General features: G+C 38.3%; 1 protein-coding gene across 4 annotated transcripts in view; it reads right to left on the bottom strand.

Annotated features, from left to right (window-relative positions):
• Positions 1-21811, bottom strand: part of HPSE2 (heparanase 2 (inactive)) — a 638895-nt gene that overhangs the window by 172579 nt on the left and 444505 nt on the right. For 3 of the 4 annotated variants that reach the window (XM_084754662.1, XM_084754659.1, XM_084754661.1), the window contains one exon: positions 17758-17805. The exons of the other annotated variant lie outside the window; for it this stretch is intronic. In XM_084754662.1, the coding sequence (XP_084610788.1) occupies positions 17758-17805 (48 nt within the window). The remainder of the gene's footprint in view (positions 1-17757; positions 17806-21811) is intronic. 4 annotated transcript variants of the gene reach the window in all.

Here is a 21811-nt window from a genome sequence, read left to right as displayed (position 1 = left end):
GGTAACAAGAAATTATCATAATACTAAATATATATGTACCAATCTCTGGCAACTCTATGTCATAAAAACTAGCTCATAGAATTAAAGACACAGACTGACATAAGCCCTGTCATAGTAGGTAAATTCAATACCCCACATCTCCAATAGACAGGTCGTCTAGACAAAAGCTTAATAGAAATCTCATAATTGATTGACTACTCACATCAAATGCACTTAACAGATACCTACAGAATATTTCACCCAAACACCAAAGAATAAAAGTTCTCATACTCAGCAGCACATAGAAGCTTTCATAAAACAGGCCTCATGCTGGACACAAAGCTAGCCTTAGTAAATATACAAAATCAAAATTATTCCATATGTCATAGCTGATCATTATGCAATGAAACTTAAAATCAATAGCAATCAAAATTCCGGTAAGTATATAAACTTATGGGGATAAATAGATCATTACTGAATGATGAGTCAAAGAAGAAATAAAAAAAGAAACCAAAATATTCTTGGAACTAAATAAAAATGAAAACCCAACACAACAAAGCAGTCTTGTGAGGAAAATGTATAGGTCTAAATACCTACATTAAAAAAATCAGAAAGAGTAAAAGTAAATGACTTAATGATGAAACTCAAGATTTTGGAAAAACAAGAATCAAACCTAAACCCAGTAGATTACAAGATATAAAAATAAAAGCAAAAATGAATTAAATAGAAACAAAGAGAACAATAAAAAGAATCAATGAGTCTAAGAGCTGGTTCTTGGAGAATATAAACAAAATTGACAGATCCTAGCCACAGCTAGGCAAAAGAAGGAAAGAGATGATCCAATTTAACAAAACCAGAAATCAACAGGTGAAATATTACAATAGACACCAAAGACATCCAGAATATTATAAGAAAATACAAAAAACCTGTATTAAAATAATTTGGAAACTCTAAAAGAAACGGATGAATTTGTTGCTGCACTCAAACTACCAAAGAAGAGATCTACAACCTAAACAGATCCATAATAAAAGATGTCAAACAGTAATAATAAAAAGCTCTCCAACTAAAAATAGGCCCAACCCAGATGAAGTCACAGTAGAATTTTACCAGACTTTCAGGCTTTCAAAGAAGAACTACAATCAACACTCCTTACATTAGTCATAACAAAAGACACAGCAACAACAACAACGACAAAACTATAGACCATATGCCTGATGAACATGGATGTAAAATTCCATAACAAAATACTAGCAAAAATAATACATGCATACATCATGACCAAGTTGGCTCAATCCCAGAAATTCAGGGCAAGTTCAATATATTTAAGTCAGTAAATGTAATAAATCATGTAAATGGACTTAAAGACAAAAATCACAAGATTATTTTAATAGCTGCAAAAAGAGCTTTTGATGAAACCTATTATGCTTTTATGATAGAAATTCTAGAGAGTAGGACTAGAGAAAACATACTTAAGGCTATATATCAACATGAAGAAGTCTATAAATATGAAAACCTACAGTAAGATGTGATATTTGGTACATATTAAAATATCTCTTCTGAGTTGCCTTCAGAAATACATATGCATTTTATGCTGTGATCAGGAAAGCTGTCTTATTAGTAGCCTTTAATATCATTGTTCCAGCCCCTGCAATAAAACATGAAGAAACATCCAATTTTCAATGGTTGGTGTTTGGTGTTAAGTTGAAGCCTACGAAGCTGCTTTTTCCTGGGTGAAAAAAGTTGACCATTAGACACATAGGTGGTTTAATCCTCAACATGTACGACCTCTATTTCTATTAGACAAAAACAATATACAGCTTGTTGGAAAGTCAAAGCTAAATATGAACATGAGTGACAGAAAGCAATATTAATTATTGAAGAGTCTGCAAAATATGTTATGATAGAGAATTCAGTGGCTCTTCACAATCTGTTCACTAAACATTCGATACATAGGTCTTGCATTCTTTTCTGTTAATTAAATTTCTTAGTATAATTGGACTAAAAATACTTGTCCAGATGTTTACACAAGTTCTGGGAAGGAAACTAAGTCATCTGGTAACATCCCATGAATCTCTGGATAGAGAATTCATAAAAACTCAGTAGATCATGATATTATACACTGTCTCTTTTCCCATGTCTTAAACCCAAACTCAGGGAAATAGTAGTCTAAGGAAAAACACACGACCTAAAAAAAAAAACACTGGCTTGCAAGCAGTTGTACTTTTCAGTGCATCACTCCTGATTCTTTCAATAATGATTTTTTTAAAAAGCACGAATCCCTTATAAAATATTAACCAAATCAATGAAGAAGAGACTAAGAAAGACTCTTCTTTGCCCTAACACCCAAGAGCCTTTCTTGTCTCTCTTAATATACACAAAAAAGTAATTTATAATTTTATGGAGGCTTTATATTTAAGACATTTTGGAAAAAGAGTGTTTGGCGATTAGAGGATTAGCAATGTGCACTATGAAGGCAGTAGGAAGGACGCTCTTGGTTTTCAGCACAGGATTTTTGTAAACCCCAAAAGGAATCACTGAGATCTTGGCTACTGTGGTAGGGAGATGCGGATCTGGAAAAGGGCATATGATCTGAAGATGTTCCTTGTGAATTCTGAGGTTTGTAGCCTGTTTATTTATTCCTTAGGCTGAATATCAAGTTGGTTTCCTTGACACCGGAAATGCTGCTGGTGATGTTCCTGTGTGTTCCTTGCCTGGCAAAGAGTCTCAGTACCCACACAACAAGCCTCAGCTTTTTATGAAATGAAACATCCTCTGTTACAGGAAATCATTACTCTGTCACTAAGGTCATGCCAAATTTCCCCAAAGGAGGGGTGTTTTCTAACCTCATTGTCTTCTTCCAATCCTATTAGGCTAAGCCCAGATTTACAGAATTATCCACAGAGAATGAGAGATGCAAACGTGAAACGCCCTTACAATGCTTGGCCACATTTTTCTTGTGATTCACATTAAAGCATCTCATGTGAAAGTTGAACACAGAAAAACTATACCAATTACACACACTGTAAGTGAATTTTCAAAATTACAGAAAATTTGAATTCCTTGGTCTGTGAAAGAACTTTAACAGAAGTGTTTGTTGTTCGTGGTTCTTTTATTTACTGCTAACTTTGTTTCCTTTTATATGTATGAGATGAGTTGGGAAGGGAGAGCCAAGGGGAGAAAGAGAGGGAACAGTGATCCATTTCCACACCAAAATACCACCAGGAAGCCACAGTTATGCTGCCGTCAAAAGGCGATGTTCAGGAAACTGTCTGCCCAGAAACAGCCATGTAACTTGAGACAATAATGAAATTATTTTCTGAAATTCTCAAAACCATCTAACGTAAATTCTAATGTCATTATACTTTTCCCTTTCTTTGCTGAATTCTTAGGAGCTTTTGTTCCTCAAGATAAAAGCCATGAGTTTTAGAGAAAAGGGTTGGGTAATGGCGGACAAACGCACAGCGATGCAAGTGCATCAAGACTTATGGCTACAGCTGCCATGAATTTGGGAGATGGGGTAAGGCTGCTTGACCATTTCTCATCAAAGAGAGGGAAAGCAGATGCTTTGTCAAAGGAGAACAAACGTCTGTCAGGGCAAAGGACTCCCAGAACATACTCAGCCCTTTACCTAAGGACAGTAGCGGGGCTCATGCAATCTCTCATCAACGTATCAATCATTTATAAACTTAAAAGGAAAAAAATTAGCTGCTTCTGATATCCTACAAATGTGTTCAGTTTTACTTTGAAAACCCAAATGGAGTGACTCTTGCTTAAAATTCTGTCCAAGAAAAAAAAATCTAACTAACAACATAAACTTACATTAGGATTAAGTTACAAAAGCATTGTTCACAAAGTTTACCTGAGGTGAGAAAATGGGACATATTACTAAATTTGAAATTTTGAGGTGGCTTTGAAATCTGCATGGCTTTCCCTGATACCCTCAGGCATGGTTTGTTCTTCAACGTTAGAGCTTTGACAGTTATAATGATAGTGGTAGGACCCTGAGTCCCAGTCACCTGCGAGGTAGCTTTCTTCTGTAATCCTACACTGCAAACTTCCAAATGAATATAATTAACACTGTATGTAATCTGAGAAATACAACCAGACATGCTTACTGCACAGAAAGCCCGAAAGTCAAACATCCATGCTGAGGTAAGACAGCTCTTAAAGGGATCAAATGACACCAGAGACAAATGTATCAAGTTGCTGTGGCAACTGATCCAAAGTGCAGTCCAGCTGTTTCCAGTCTGTTTTCCCAACTTCAGAGACTATTCACTCAAGGCAAACCATAAAAATACCTCCTAACTCATAAAAACGACATTTTCTGTTTTGTACGCCAGCTCGCTCATCTCCTCAGGCTAAGGTCTGCCTATCCCACTTGCTCTTGAACTTTGCTCATGAGGATAAGCCTGTGGGAGAATCCTGCCAACAGTTACACTGGGGTTCTCAAACACAACAGAGAGGTAAGTTCCTTCAGAAGCGAGGGGAGCCAGTGCTTGCCTCAGCCCTTGTCATACACAGACTCAGCCACAAGTCTTCCAGGGTCATGGTTAGAGACCAGGACTGTATTTAGTTTAGTCTCTGTCTGGGCAAATTCTTTCAAAGTCAAAGTTTCAAGTGGAAGCTGAATGATTACTCTTTTTCTCAAGAAAATGGGTTATGAAATATGCTTCTTCAAAATAGTGAGGGAAATGGTGCGATGAAATGGGCTCTGCTCTGTGAAGAAGATCAGTTGAATCCTGGGCCATCATCTTTTTTCTGGGACTCTCAGATGAGACGTACACTCTTTTTGATGCCTACTTGCCTAGAAAAAACTAGTATTAATGAGCTTTACTTTGTTAGTACAGTACTCCTGGAACTTGTGTGTGCAGGAAACATCTGAGTGTATTACTACAATGCACTACTTTAAGGACTGGAGTGGGGACTGGGATTTCCCTTTCTAAACCTCGCTGGTGAGGTTAGTGCTGCTGCTGGTTTGGACTTCCCTTTAGCACAGGGTGGTAGGAGCTTTCCTGGTTCCATTTATAAGAAGCCACAGCAATCCTGGTGCATAGAAAGCCTTCAGTTACTGCCAGCTCTTACAGCACTGTCAACAATATATACACAAAGCATTTTGAATGCATTTCCATTCTGAGGACTTGTACCAGGATGGGTATTTTTGTGACAAACCTGACCCTGTTGTTTTGGGGAGACTGTAGGAGATTAGAACTCTGGCCTGGAAAAGCCCCTGAGTACTCACAGCGTACTGAGCTGTTGTGGGAACAGGAGAAATAATGATGAAATAGTGTCGATGACGGAGACCTGGCTTAGGAAGTTTCAGGAGGACGTTTGAGAGACCCTTAAAAGCTCTACTAGAGTCACTCTTACTGTATTTTGTATTAAGAATCTGTGGTTTCTGGTCAATTGGGGCTAAAGAATCATCTCCGGTTAGTAAGAGAAAAAACCACTGAAGTGAAACTTTTCCTTTACTGAGACATATGATGCTGGTTAACTGGGACTGAGAAATTAGCTGTCTTTAAGAAGAAATCTCTGACAAAAAAAAAAAAAAAAGAGAGAGAGAGAGAAATGGTTCCTAATGATGCTCTCGTATACTAAGCTCAGTGTCTAGCCCAATCTTCAGCAGAGATGCTTCACGTAGCAGCTGAGGGGAGCAGAGCAGATGCAGAGACCCACAGCTCAGAGAATCCCACAGAAGAGGGGGAGGCAGGGTTGTAGGATCCAGAGAGATAGAAAACACCAGAACAGGCCCACAGAATCAACTGAGCAGGGCTCATAGAGGCTCGCAGAGACTGAGGCGGCAATCACCAAACCTGCATGGTTTGCTGTGGTTGTGAGGCTGGGGGGTGTTGTGGACCTCCTAACAGTGGGAGTGGAGGAGTTGCTGACTCCCACTGGGTTGCCTCATCCAGCCTTGCTATGAGGACTTGTACTTGCGGCTTGCTATGCTGTGTTTGGTTGATACCCACAGGAGGCCTGCTCCTTTTTGAACGGAAAGGGAGGAACAATGGATGTGGGGAAGAGGGGAAAGAATGGGTGCAGCAGAAGGAGGGAGGGAGGAGAGGCTGCAGCTGGAATGTTTTGCATGAGAGAAAAGAAAAAAAAAAAGAAAAAAAGAGCAATAGATCAGCATTGTCGCGGTGAGATAATGAAGGAGCATTTCCTCAGGGTCAGCACACACCGCTGTGGTCCAAAGTGGGCTACAGCTGCCTCTCATCTTATGCTGCCAGCTTAGCTTGGTGGTGTGCCAGAATCTTTCAGTACTATCTTTCAGGTAGTACTGGCTTTGGTGTCACGAGAGCTGCAGAATGGAAGAGTTCATTGAGAGCAATCAAGGCTTGGCAGCACTGACAATTAGGAGAGGCCATTGGTGAAAGTGCAGCCTTAGTAGAAGTGGAACTCCTAAGAGTGAAGGGGTCAGAGAGAGGTTTGGCTCTGTGTGGCAGAGTTAGAGTCCCCGAATGGAGGCCAGGATGCCATTGGTGGAGGTGACCCCAGCAGAGTGGAGACAGCAGGACCTTCGGAGGACTACCAAAGACAGCAGTAGCAGCTGTGGAGTGCAGCTGGCTGGAACCTACGTGATGAGCTGGGTGTGCTTAAATGGCAGAGTTCAGATTCAGGATAAAGAACTATAAGATTTAATTTGACACTGTTGAAGTTTGCTTTGCTTTGCTTTGTCCAGATTTTTTTTTTTTTTCAGAAACCCATGGTTACAAAGACTTTGAATATTTTAAAGAGACAGAATTTTAAAAAAATGTTTGAAGTTTTAGAAAACTGTAGGACTTTTAAAGTGATACTGTGATACTAACACAACATATTAAGGAGAAAGGAAAGGCTACAGTTTAATAGGGATGTATTGGTATGTTTACCAGAGATCAATTGTGCTGGTTAGTTTTTCTTGTTGTTGTTTGTTTGTTTGTTTGTTTGTTTGTTTTTGCCAACTTGACTCAAGTATCTGGGAAGAGGGTATGTTAGTTGAGAAAAGGCTACGTCAGATTGTTTGTACACAAGTATGCAAGGCATTTTTTTTCATTAATGATTGATGTAGGAGAGCCTATGCTCCCAAAGGAGGTGACGGCCCTGGACAAGGGGTTCTGGGTGGTATAAGAAAGTCAAACCACTGTACCCACCAAGGACAATACATGCAGTAAACATAGAACCCTTACTCTGATCTACCCAATGGACAGGACATTCTCCACAGTTGAGTGGACAGCGGGGACTGACTCTGACATGAACTCTGGTGCCCCATATTTGACTACTTTCCCTTGGTGGGGAGGCCTGGTGGCATTCAGAAAAGGATAAGCAGGCTACCAAGATGAGACTTGATATCCTATGATCATATAGTGGGGAGGAGGTCCCCCTCAGTCACAGACCTAGGGGAGGGGAATAGGGTGAAAGCAGGAGGGAGGAAGGAACGGGAGGATACAAGGGATGGGATAACAACTGAGATATAATCTGAATAAATTAATTAAATAAATTAAAAAAAGAAAGAAACCAAACTGAGCAAACTACAGGGAGCAGACCAGTAAGCAGCATTCCTCTGTGGTCTCTGCTTCAGTTCCTGACTTCATGTTCCTGACTTGCTTGAATTCTTTCTTGGCTTTGCTCAGTAACAGAGTATGATTGGGGAATGTAAGTCAAATAAACTCATTATTTTCCAAATGGATTTTGGTCAGTTTTTATCACAATAGAAAACGAACTGAAACAGAAGTCTTTTTTTGTAAAATCCAGTGAGAACTTGATAAAAGCAACTGAAGATAGGGAACATTAGTTACATCCTCCACTCAGCCTCATGCCATTCTTAATACAGCATAGTTTGCACATTTTTCATGGCTCTTGACAACAAGGGAAATGATCCAGAAATTCTATACTTGTAAAATTATACTCACACCCACACAACCCATACAATATAAATGTATATACATATATATTACTAATATATATATTAAGCTCCGCATTTTCCTTGGATTTCATTCGCTAAAGCCTATTTTATTTATTTAGTTTTTGGTGCTAGGGAGTGGACTCAGGGCCTTATACATTAAAGTACACCACTATTGTACCATACTCCCATCTCAATAAATTCATTTATTCAAATAATTCTGTTTAAAGTCTATTATATATGGACCAAAACAGCAACTTTACAAAGTTACCATTACATAAATGTGCTATCTGGATCACTTTTAGAGATCCTGTAACTTAAGGAATATTTAGAAGTGTGACTTCTCTAATGATAGTAATTATAAAGCAAACTCATTAAACATTTGCAACTGCAAATACAACGATCAATGTTCTCATCGCCGTCTCAGTCATCATCATAACAATCCTGGGTAGTAAGAACGGTTAAGATGCGCACAGCCCAGTTCAGGCTCACAGACTTTACTCCAGGGGCTCCCTCTGCCAGACACAGTCCTCAGGATACTGGCTTAGCTGATTCACTCACTCGTGTTTTTCTATGTTGCCTCCCACCTCAGCTTCCAAGAACCAGTCTCTAAGTACTGCAGTCTGCTTCCCTCCTTATCTGCTCCCCTCCCCTCCCCTCCCCTCTACTCTTTGCATGCTCCTTTTTAAAAGAAAAAAAAATCATGACAATTCTATTGTTTATAGACATAATCTGAATGTACAAACAACTAATTAGATATAAAAGAATTATTGCCACTTTACTCTGATACTAACTTAATGTTTAATTAAAATGTAAGCTCATTTGTAGGTATGGAAAGTTTCAGAATATCAAAAAGTTGTATTTGTGCGTGATTGTTGTACGGAGTTCTTTGCATGCTCTTAATGGTTCTTCATCTGGTACTCTCTCCTTTTAGATCATCTGCTGTGTGTTCTGTCTTCCTCTGGTGCTTGGCAGAATTTTCCTTCTATTCTAGTCTTACTAAGCTGACTGATAACATATCCTTCTCTATTTTCCTTTCCAGAAAAAAAGAGAATAAGCATTGGTTTGCATCAAACACAGTGGCTATGGAGAATAATCAGAATTAAAATTATGGGCTTCTAAACAGGGAGGCAACCACGCCTTTCCTCAGATGTGAGAATGCTAGCAATTCAAATAGAAAGTTATAAGAGTAGAGCATTCTTCTCTGGAACAACCAAAAGGCCCATAGGTAGGACTGGTTAGACTCTGATGCTTTGGCTGGAATTTCCTGTACAGACTTTAATTGGTTGAGAATCAGTGCCCATTAAAAAAAAAATCAATCAGCTCTTATCAACAAAACTAGAAACAAACAAAACAAAACTCAAAATAATCAGGCATTTGGCAGAAGGAAGCTTTAATTCTAAAGTCAGAAACAAAGATAAATCCATGAGAAAAGGGAAGAACATAAAGGAAACAACATTAAGGAAGGTGCATAAGAACATGAGTGGGGAGGAGAAAGAAGCGCTGAGTAGAGAAACAACAACAAGGTAGAAGAAAAAAAAAAAAGACAGAAAACGAGACAAAATGGCCAGAAACAGGGTAAGGAGTGATAGAAAAGGGTATTCTGAGTAACAAAAGTGAGGTTTTTGGAAATAGCATAAATACAAGTTTCAACAGAACCTAAAATTGCTATCTTTGGAGTGGAAACAGAAGACAATATATCCAGAAATAAGGAAGGAATTACGAAGAGGATATTCTGAGTAATAGAAGAGCTTTTGGAATGAGCATTATAGAAGTATAAATGTCACCAGGAAATTTAGATGATAAAGGGGATCTATAAGAAAACAGAAGACTAGAGAGGAGGAGATATGTAAAGATCAGAGGTGAGGACTTGCACTAACTGACTAGTAACAGGCCCCAGAAGGGACGGAGGATCTTTATCAAAGAAAAACAGATCTAAGGATGTCTTAAGCTGAGGGTGTGTACTTCAGACTGAGGGAGGGGGTCTATTATATACAACTGGACAGAATAGAGGGAGGGTTGCATAGAGGGCCCCGGGGGACAGGGAGATGTTAAAATTATTAAGAGAAAAAAAGCCAACTAAATGAAAGTGTTGGAGAAGTTTAACTACATTGGACTTTTCAATACTTAGAGTGAACGCTACAGTGAAACGGAGCATGCATGGGAGTTCTGAGGGAGAGCCATGTGCACCTAAAGCATAAATCAAACCCCAGGACAAGACTCAATGTGTTTAGCTCTCATTTATCTTCCCCTAGTAAGTTCCTGGGAGAAATGATACACTAAGTTGAGGGAATAAACCTCAAAGAAGGGCATGGATCCAATAAATAAAAAAGTCAAAAACAGCACTCAGGATGATGGTGCAGGGTGATCCCAGGACAACAGATGGTCAGGAAGCAGCAGGATCAATTGGTCCAGACGGGACGAGTAGAGATGGCTCCAGGAGCAGGTCTCTGAGGAGATGGAATCCACAGCTACCTAAAGTGTCTGCATTTACAGAAATTTACCACTGTTGTAGAGTTTTAGGATGAATTTATGATAGATTAGTAGGAAGCTGAGCAAGTAAGAAAAAAGTGGTTATAAACACAGAAACAAAAACTTGTGGAAAAAATTTATCATAGAACACCATATATCTGATCTATAAACTAAATTTACATACTCTGAGGCTGGAGAAATGGCTCAGTAATCAAGACCACTTTCTGTGCAAACAGGAAGATGTGCGTTTGGATCACAGGCCCTACGTAACAATCTGGGTGGGACCTTTCCTATGGCTGTAACTCCAGTAACATAGGACTGCTAACCTAGCCCACCAAAGGCGTGAGTTCTGTGTTCAGAGAGAAAGAGATCCTGCCTCAGAGGAACAAGGCAGAGAGTGACAGAGGAGGGTACCTGACACCCTTCTCTGGACTCTATACTTGGACACCCACACACACACGTTTGCATAGCTCTCACACCTCTCTCTCACACAAACTAAATTAATTTAAAATGACATAGTAACAGTGTGAACAGTGAATTTTGATCTAACCATTGAAATATAAAATATTGGAGGAGGGACAAAATTACTACATTGGTTTACATGAGGCCAGAGGCATAAGAGAACTAAATTCTGGTCTTCCATAGTAATTGAATTTGGAGAAATCAAGATACTTGATTCAGACTGTTATTAAGGAATATGGAACTAACTTCATTCCTTCCTCCCTTCCTCCTTCCCTCCCTCCCTCCCTCCCTCCACTCCTTCCTTCCTTCCTCCTCCTCTTCCTCCTTCTCTGGGAAAACACCAAATGTTAGACACCACCAGTACAGAAGGAGGCCCCAGAGGATGCGGGGTCCAGAATTAGGAGAATGTGGTAGTGGCTTCTGAGGAGAATTCAGCAGAAAAGCAAAAACAAACAAAAAAGAGCCCCCATACTCCCGTACATCCAAGGCCTAATACTATTAGTCCATTGGTGTCTTTTTTTGGGTCTTCTTTTTATATTCAACTTTATGCAACTGAAGTATTATCTATACATTCTATATTTTACTTTCCTTAATGAAGAAAGTTTCTCATTCATACTTTTCATGGCATCTTGTTATTTTATAATCACTAAGATATTTTTATGTGTAACAGTTTAGATTTTCCCTCAATATTTGAATAAGAAAATTTCTAAACCTAAAGATAAGTGGAAGGAATTACACAGTAGATATCATATACCCACCACCTGTGTGCTATAGTTAGCATTTTACTGTATTTATGTTTCCTTATACCTAGCAATCTATCTACTTCTCTACTCATTAAATGATCCATTTTATGTTCTGATGCTTTTCAAAATAAACTGCAGTTTGAACTTTATCCTAAACATGTCATAAGGCATACAATTAGCCAGGACTCATGCTTACATTTCTCTTAAAATTCTGTTTTACATATAATGATCTGTACAAATATTCATTGTATCGTTTGATGAACTTGGACAAATGCATATTCCTGTATAATTCAAACTCCTATCAAGATGCAGATCACTGCAATCACAAAGCCATGCCCCTTCCCTCTTTATCCACATCCCTCTCCTCAGAGACTGTCTTCTGACTTATAAAATCTGTCCTAGTACTCTGTAGAGCTGACACTATATGAATATCCTTTTTTGTTCTTATGTTCTAACTTAATATAGTGGTTTTGATGCTTATGGGAAGATTTTTTTATTTGTTACTCTTCCATTACTTAGTTTGGGCTGTTTGTTCATTTTTAGCTCCCTCAGATGACAAACAAATTATTAATTCATGGTATTTCTTCTTTTTACAATAAGTATTTCAGGTCACAGGCTTCTGCAAAGGTCCTGTTCTTGCTGAGTATATTTTAATACAATATATTTTCATAATAATCTATAATTGTTATACTTTGCTTCATGGTTTTATTTTTGAACTATAGATTATTTTAAAGAGTGTTAATTTCCAAAGTTACATTTTATAGATTTATGATGGCACATGCCTGTAATTCCAGCACTCTGGGAGGCAAAGGCAGGCGGGTCACTGTTAGTTTGAGGCCAGCCTGGTCTATCCAGGGTAGCCAAGGCTACAAAGAAAAACCCTGTCTTAAAAAACCAAACCAAACCAAAACCAACCAACCAACCAACCAACCAACCAAGCAAACAAAACCCCAAAAAAGGAATATACTCTGTGTGATTTCAAACTGGAAATTTATATGCGCATATACATGTGCATGCATACATATATGCATATATATGCACCACATTGTCATTATCCATTCATATATACATTTATGTATATATTATGGAAATATTATTCAGCTGTAAAGAAAAATTAAATAATGAACTTGGCAGATAAGTGGACTGAACAAGAAAAAATCATATGGAGTAATGTAACCAAGACCCAGAAAGACAAATGTCACATGTTCTCCCTTTTGGCAGCTCCTAACTCCAAACATTCAGGCATGAGTACATACTCTGACCCTGTAGTAACTGCAGAAACCAGGAAAGTTAATGGGTCCGTTGTCAGGATAAGGGGTTGGGGAGCAACAGAGAGGGGAATAACAGGGTACACAGGATCTGATCAGAGAAACTGAAAAGGGGGGCTCTTTAGAGAAGGGAGGGAGGGAAATGCAGAAGGAAGATGGAGAAGGGTAGAAAAGAACAGTATAATACAAGCAATCTGACAGAGGAAACAGGAAAGGGGGGCTCTTCAGGGAGGGGGAGGGAGGGAAGCACAGGAGGAGGGTGAAGTACCACAAGGCTGTCTGACACAGCCATAATAAATCAAAATCTTGGTTTTTAGAGAAACCTCCAAACTGACTTCCACAGCGAATGCTCCAGTGTGTACTCTAACCCGGATCGCCTAGGGGTCCCTTTCCAGTGTTCCTTGGTATTGCTTTAGTGGTAGGCTTTCTGACAAGGGTGAAATGAAATCTCCAGGTGCTTTTGATTTGTGTCTCCCTGGTGGCTAAGAATGTAGGCCTTTTTCATGTAACTATTGGTTACTTGTCTTTTGAGAAGCACTGTTTATTTCATTTGCCTACTTATTTGGATATGTTTTCTTTTGGTATTTAAATATTTTAGTTCTTTATACATTGTAGATATTAATCCCTGGTCAGGTGTATATGTAACAAAGATACCCTCCCATTCTGACCACTGTTTCTTCATTTGTTAGTGCTTTCCTTTGCTGTGTAGAAGCTTTTAAATTTCATGCAAGCCCATTTGACAGGTCTTGCTATTGTTTCCTAAACTACTGGAGTCCTAGTCAGGGAATCTTTGTCTATGACTATGTTTTGAAGTGTTTTCTTCTAGCAGTTTTAGAGATTCCCTCAAGCTTATGGACTGAAAGAATGAATATTATGAAAATTGCATTACTATCAAAAATGGCCTACAAATTGAGTGCAGTCCCAGCAAAAGTCCAATGAAATATCACATGTGTAGAAAACAGTCCTATACTTCATTTGGAAAGACTAAAGACTCCATATAGAAAAGAAGATCTGGTCAGGAAAATAATGCTTGAGGCACCACAACTGATTTCAAGTAACACTACAGAGGGAGAGGAATGGCTATGGCTCAGCACTACTGGTTAAGCCCTAAAAACAGACACAAAGGTCAGAGGAAAAGTACAAAGGTCCAGAAGCAAACTCACATATAGCTACAGCCATCTAATTTTTGGCAAGATTGTTAAAAACATATATTGGAGAAAAGATAGCCTTTCAACAAATGATACTAGGAAAAATAGATACCCATGTAATGTTTTTACATTACATTTACAGTTTCATTGTTTATGAAACCAGACCTAGTGTCTCTAACCATGTACAAAATCAAATCAAAATGGTTCAAAAACCTTAAAATGCCTTCCCTGTAGGCAAAATATTTAGGTCTTCTAGGTCATTCAATCTGAGTATCCTTGCATGAATTACGCAATTTAGAACAATTATCCCTAATATAATTATTGACTTAGATGTTAAGCCTACCATTTTTACATTTGATTTTTAACTCATTTATTTTTATTTTCTCTACTTGGTCATTATTTTCCTCTTTTCATGATTTTTTAAAATTAACTCACTATTTTTTACTATTCAGTCATCATTTCTTTATGATTTAAAAAATCTATAACTGTAGCTAGTATTTTAAAAGTGAGTCTTTTAAGAATAAGCTTTTCACTTATGCCTGGCACAGTCTTTATAAAATCTACAGTATATTAATTCATGCAAAATAATGCCACAACTATGTATTCCTACTTAATACACTGTTTTATTTACTCTTGTCACATTCTTGTCATATATATTTTACATCCACAGATATAGTAAATCTCACAATATAATTCATAAATTTGCATAGCCTGGTTTTAAAAAAAATAAAGGGAAAAATAGTGTTTTGTATTTAACCAAAAAAAAAATTGTGGTTTCCAGTGTTCTTTGTTGTTTCTGAACATCCAAATCTCACCTGTCATTATTAGTGTCTTTATGTCTAAAAACTTAGCATTTTGTCTTTTATTTTAAAAATTAACCTATTTTGTCATTTTCATTTTATTTTAATGGAATATTATGTGGCTATAATAAATAATAAATTCCTGTCATTACACACACACACACACACACACACACACACACACACACACACGTATATGTACATATGTCTGAGGGACACACGTTGAGTGATATAAAGCAGTCAAAGAAAGATAAACACTGTGTGTTTTTACTTCTATGTGGAAGTTTGAAGCTGGTCTTATAGAATTAGAGCATAGAATAGTGCCAGAAAAGATTTCAGAGTTTACATTCCATAGATATTCCCTATGTGATCATTTACTGTGGACATCTCTCCTTACCTCTGAATATTTACAATAACTACTCTGAAACTGTTATCAGTTGATTCTAATATCTAGATCATGAAAAATATTATTGTTTTTACAATTAATGCATGCTAATTACATAAGAACCTCCATGCCTCCAACAGCTGAAGTTTCTATTTTGACACTTTAAGGCTTCCATCTGTTGCTTTCTACCAGGCTCTTTGGATTTCCCAGTGAACACGTACATTGCAGGGACCAAAGATCTGAGGAAGTTTACGCGCATCTCTGGTATTCTCCTCTTGAACTTCCTTCAGCCTCTGCGTCCTCCTCATAGCTAAAGTGGATATAACCACGTACTTCTGCTTCAATTCCAGCTACTTTGTGATGTATGGATTAAACGACTACCAGAAAGCCACGTAAATATGGCTTTCATCAATTACCATTCACTTTCAGCAAGAATTAGTATCTTCCGCTAGTTTCCACCCCTTTCAGAAATACACCAAATTTCTGTTTGTTTTTAAAATATTTGGATACAAGCTCTATAATTGTGCCTGTAATTTGAATTTAATATCAGTGTGACTGTTGCTGGGTTTGTACAAAGTGGATAGATTAAATTGAACATCTTAGTCTTCAAAACAAAGCAAATTAGGAAGCATGATCTGCCAAATTGAACTATATGTATATCTAAGTCTCTGTGTACACACATAGGTCACACGTGGTAGGCATATAGACTCATCCAGAGTCTCTGGTGCGCTGCTGTTACTGTCATTGTGCTCACTGTCATTTCCCCAGCAGTAAGTGCCTAGTAAACAATTATCTAAGTAAGGACTTCATGAATTGTGCAAATGCCTTTCACTGGAAGATCATAAAAAAGGCGAAAAAGCAAAATATGAAAAGATTTTGTAGATTACTTTAAGCGTTATGTAAAAATGAACAAGAAAAAGAATAAAAGGGGGATGTAGTGGAGTAACATCATAAAAGAAGGTTTCTCTAAGGAGATGAAACGAAAGCTGAAACTTAAAAGACGACAGGGAGCCAGGCACATCAGTAGCAGCGGGGAGACAACAGGAACGGTGTGTCCAAGGGCAGCGAGGCACACACCTACAGGAGCCTTCAGGGACGGCGACGCGGGATGAAATCAGGAGGTACTGCATTAGTCACCGTTAGGTAGCTGAAATAAAATACTGTGACCAAAACCAGCTTAGCGGAGGAAAGGGTCCATCTGGGATCGCGGTTCCACAGGAGCGGAGCCCACCATGGTGGGACGACTGGGAGCAGTGAGGGAAACAGGGCCCTGGGAGCGGGAAGCTGGAGGGTCACATCGCATCTGCACACAGTAGAGCAGGGCGAGAGCTGGACGGGAAGGGAAGGACAGGCAGAGGTGGAGACAGGGTGGGGGCTGTCGGAGTAGAAAGAACAGGAAAGGGGGAAACGCAATAAACTCTCAGAGCCTGTCCCCAGTGACGTACTTCCTCCAGCAGGACTCCACTCCCTAACGGTTCCATGACATTCCCAAAGAGTGCCACTAACTGAGAACTAAGTGCTTAAACATACAGGGAACCCTTCTCAGTCCACAGCAGATGTAAATTCAAAGGCCAGGGAAAAGAGCTTGGCTTTTGACTTTGGAGTAAAGAAATGGCTGTAAATGACAAGTCCATAGACTTATTCTATGAATTACAAAAACAGGAGGAAGGACAAGAATTTCTGAAAACAAAAACAAAAACAAAAACAAAAACTTGAAACTTCTTGTTTAGATAAACTGAGTATAAATATAGGCGAAAACAGTTTCCACAATGATTTGAGTTATTGCTTTCCAACAACCCAAAAGTCCTTTCTGGATATTTTAATAAATATTCTATCCACTTCTTTTTCCCTTTCACTGTACTGTAATGGAACCACATAAAACAGGAGACAGGCAGGTGGGAGGGGCAGGGTGGAGAGTGGGAGGCATCTGAAGTGCATTCTACTGAGAAGTGACTGAGATGCTGTGGGAGGAGAAAAGGATTCGAAACCCCAACATCCTGGCACAGACGCCAGAGGGTACATAAAGAACATGCGCATTCTAGACAGCGGCCCGCACGGGGCAAGCTACACTTGAGGTGACAGGACTTGTCAATATGAGCTGCTCCTGGAATGCTGAGGTTTATCCCTTTTCCTGAAGGGGCTTCATTTTCTTAATTTTTTTCTCTTCTTAAACTACTTTATATTATCAAATTTCTTGGCACTAATTAAAACCACAGCCAGTAATATAATAAAGTATTTCTGTCTTCACATGATATATTGGACAATCAAAACTGTTTCCTCTCTTACATAGAGAAACTTATTTCCAAAGGGAAAGGCTATAGGGAAATGGAGCCACACTTAATTTCCATTACCCGTCATTCCTGACAGATTAATTTAAGAGTGTACATTAATAGGTGAGATTTCCAAATTGTGTCAGTACTGGGGGGTTATGGTTTTGAAAACAACAAGATAAAACCATAGCACATCAGACATGTGTTCTAATAACAGCTTTAGAGGTAATTTTAATTTTTCTTGAAAGATAAAGGGTAATTTATTAAATGTCAGCTGTGAACATGGTGACAGCTAATTATCTTCCATTTCACAGCAGCCGATAATAAGTGAGATAAAAAATGATGAATACCTACTGTTGCCAGGTAACTGCATCTACTGTGCTTCCTGCCACCTTCATGAAGCTGTAAGGAATAGAGAAAAAAGATGGTGTGATTTAAAATAACTGTATTACCAAAGCTGCAATAAGGTAAAGCAAGAAACACATTGGGTCACTCCACATACACATAGGCTTTCTCAGAGAGCCCTTGGTCCCAGCAGCAGAAACCAGGTCCCAGCACAGTACTTTACGTACATCTGTCTTCCTAAGTCCAAGACTGACAGTTCTCACATTGATTTTTGTATAGCAAAACATATCTGTGCTATTTTCTGTTCTCCAAAGACTCTGATCTCTGCTGGGAAACAATGGTGTTTCCCAAGATGGCACTACAAAACTGCACTTTGAAAAACTGCAGGCCTATCTCCCTGGAGAAAGCATGGGAAAAGCCAACTTATTTATACCTCTGCACTGTCACATATGCTCCAGGGCAAGGCTGTCGGAGTGAAACAGGGCGGGGTGGAAGCATGAGCACAATGGGGTAACACACGCACTTCTGAGCAGCTGAGCGGAGAACTAAGTATCCTCTGTCAAGTATGCCCAGCGCAAAAGCAGAGGGAGGCCTGGTTCTGGGCAGCTAAGCGCATAGTGAAGCCTGGTGAGCAACTGCTCACCGACCTGGTGACCATCTGGAGGTCCAGAAGAACCAAGGTCAGGAGGATGCACTTGTGATTCACGGATGCCACAGGCCACACTTTTGAAATAACCGTCTGCTTCTGCTCACTAGTCTGAGGGCATGTACTACCACGGCTACTGCCTTTCCTTGAGAGAGTTATTACTTAAAATCGGTAACAAAGGAAACAGCCCAGTTTTTCAACGGTCCTTTCAGCTTCAAGACTCCCAAGGGCAACTTCTCTTTAGAGGAAACACTGAATTCTGCCTTATAACCAAAAAAGAACACTTGAACCAGAGGAGGAGATGGTCTCTTCCCTGGAAGGTTCTAACTGTATCCCACTCTAGCAGAATCTCTCCAGACACATAGGTGAGCAAACCAAAATGTTATGTTTTGCTGTGATGGTGGGAAAGCACTTAGTCTACCTGTAGAACAAACTGAACAAAGGTGAAAACTGCAAGTTTTGGTTAGCAACAAAGTGAGGGTGATAAAGGAATAAGGGAGAACGGGAAACGGAGAAGGGGGCTAGAGAGAAGGATCCAACAGAGAGGCTACGGAAAGTTTAATTGTGCTATTGAGATATTTCTAACAAGACTTTCTAATCTTGTTGAAGATACATTGAAGAACTAGAAATAGTCACAAGAAAATAGGACAAAAATCACTGATGTCCTGCTTGGCCAAAAGACTCTGAAAAGTCAATTTAAAAGATAGGAAAAATTGGAAATCAACGCTTCATGATAGTTTCATCTTAGAGACCCGGATATACATTCAGTGATTTGTTCTGATAAATATGTCAGTAAGTCTTTCAATAAACCACTTTTGTTTTCGTTTTTCAAGACAGTGTTTCCTTGTGTAGTCTTGGCTGTTCTGGACTCACTTTGTAGACCAGGCTAGTCTCAAACTCACAAACATCCGCCTGCTTCTGCCTCCCCAAATGCTGGAATTACAGGTTTGTACCACCTCACCCTGACAATAAAACATTCTTAGTCAAACTAACATTATATAATTAATGGGAAAGCTATAAAGTTGGAGACATTGAAAATAATGTCAATTATTTCTTTCTATAACCATAACGTATGGAATATGATAAGCTCATAAATTGAATCTTTAGAGAATTTACAGAGACTATCTTAAAATCAAATATAGTAAAAAATCTATGATGATCTTGAAAAGGAAACAACATATTTCTTATATTAGCTTATGTATTTAGTGAAATTTAATACAAAAGTCCCAGTAGATATTTTGAAGCTTTATGAAATCATTCCAATTTTTACCTAAAAGAAACCAAGAAAATTCATATAAACTGGGTTAATAAAGAAGTGTCTATTTGATCTTCCATAGATTAATGCATATACCAAACACTATAATGATTAAAACATTCCTGGTTTACAAATTAGTAAGGAAATCTTGTGGAATAGAATAGATTTTTAAAAAATTATAAAATGTGTGAAATGAACAAGAATTTACAATATAAAAAGCATTTAGAATAGTACCATATAATTTGTTTTAATTATTTCAAGATAGACATTAATGTTAGACTCTTACCTAATATACTATTTGATAGAAGATATAAAAATACTTAAATTTAGTTTAGTCTTTAAACTATTTTTAATCCCCAAACATTTGCTATTTTCAACAATTTACTACCACTTGACCCAGTAATACACTGAAGCAACAGAAAAGTTGTAGCTAATTCTGAGGAAACAGTATCTGTGAACATATGTGCATTTGAAATTGTTATAAGCTATAGCTGTCGTTCCTTTTTCTTAGCAAATTGATGAAATAAAACATATGAGTGTAATTCTACACTTATTCTGAGGAAAAATAATCAATTTTACAAATAATGTTGAACAAACTATGTGTTTTTTTTTTACCATATGGTCAAAGATAGTCTTATTTTTTGAAAAGGATTAAAAATAATTAACAGGTTTAAATACTTGGTTTTCATAAATCTTCGAGCAATATTGTTTAAAATACACCAAATAAAGAAAAATTAACCACAAAAATAACACATAAGGTAAATGGAGTATACAAAACCCCAAGGGACAGATCCTGCAGTCAATGAGTTTATGTTTGCTCCCCGTCTCCACGCTCTTTGCTTGAAAATTAGGGCTTTCAACACCTACCTGGCATCTATACCATATTTGCATTCTGCTTTATGTCTACGCTGTCACTATGGAAGACAACGAGTCCCCAAAGATTCATCACAGATAATTCTCCTCCTTCCTTCTGCCTCTCAGTTGAAAACAGGTCCAAAGCTCATTAATAAACAGTTTTAACAGAGTCTTAATGTTCAGCAGTAGTGATGCTAAGGCAGGGACGAGATGCACACAGAAGAGCACTGTTCAGCCTCTAGCCCAGCTGAAGATTTCCAGAATAAGTCATGATCTTTAGGGTTTGGTTTCTATTTCTGGACTATAAAGCACAATCTTAAAAACTGGTTTTTGGAATTTTTTTCCAGGAAAGAGGATAAATATTTCACAGGGAACTGGATATCTAAATGAGTGTACACTTCAGTAAGAATACAGAAGCCTAAGCTACCTTGTTTACAAAAAACAAGTGCTAGCTACATAAGAACACAAATGAGGTCTAACAACCATGCTATTCAAAGGCCCAGGACAAACTTGAAAATGAACTGTTATTAAAGTAAGCTGACCTTTAAACTGATGGCAAATTTTAGGCATCTTCACTTGGCATGCCACTTAACTTTTTCATACGCTGGTTATAGTAGATTCTGGATGCAACAAGTAAACTACCGGCCTCTTTCTTCCCCCCCTTCCTCCTCCTCCTCTCCTGCTGCCATTACTGTCACCTCTGCTGCCTTGTCTCCTCTGTATGAGCTTGTGGCTTCTCTCTCCCTTCAATCTTTCTTCCTTCTCTCCTTCATTCTCCCTCCCTCCCCATTTCTACTTTATTTGTACACAATCATTCACTGGCCATAGAACTATTTGTTGAGGTCTCTATTTACACTCCTCTCACAGCTTATACAGCCCTAAGTGGTAGTTTACATAGCTTTTATACACAGAGTTTGAAATGAGTGAGATTCCAACCAATCTATTTTTACGGTAAAGATACAGTCATGTTTAATGTAACTAAATTAATTAACATTTGCCAATTGATACACATTTGTTAAACAGTTTATATATTTTATTTGTCATTTTAATTTATTATTTGAGAATTTTATACATGTATATAGCATGTTTTGTTTCAATTCACCCAATCCCTCCTCATCAAGTCCTCCCATACTCCACCCGCCACTTTCCCCTTCTAACATCATGTATTCTTTTTAAATAACTGAGTCCTCATAGTACTGCCAGTGTGAGCTGGAGTTTAGGATCATCCCCTGGAGCACAGGCAGCCCACTGGGGCTTTATCCCCAGAGAAAACTGACTTCCTCTCACACAAGCAACTGTCAACTAAG

The sequence above is a fragment of the Acomys minous genome (genome assembly GCF_964271855.1).
Source record: "Acomys minous genome assembly, chromosome: 2".
NCBI classification, from domain to species: Eukaryota; Metazoa; Chordata; class Mammalia; order Rodentia; family Muridae; genus Acomys; species Acomys minous.
This window is presented reverse-complemented; position numbering and strand designations above follow the sequence as displayed.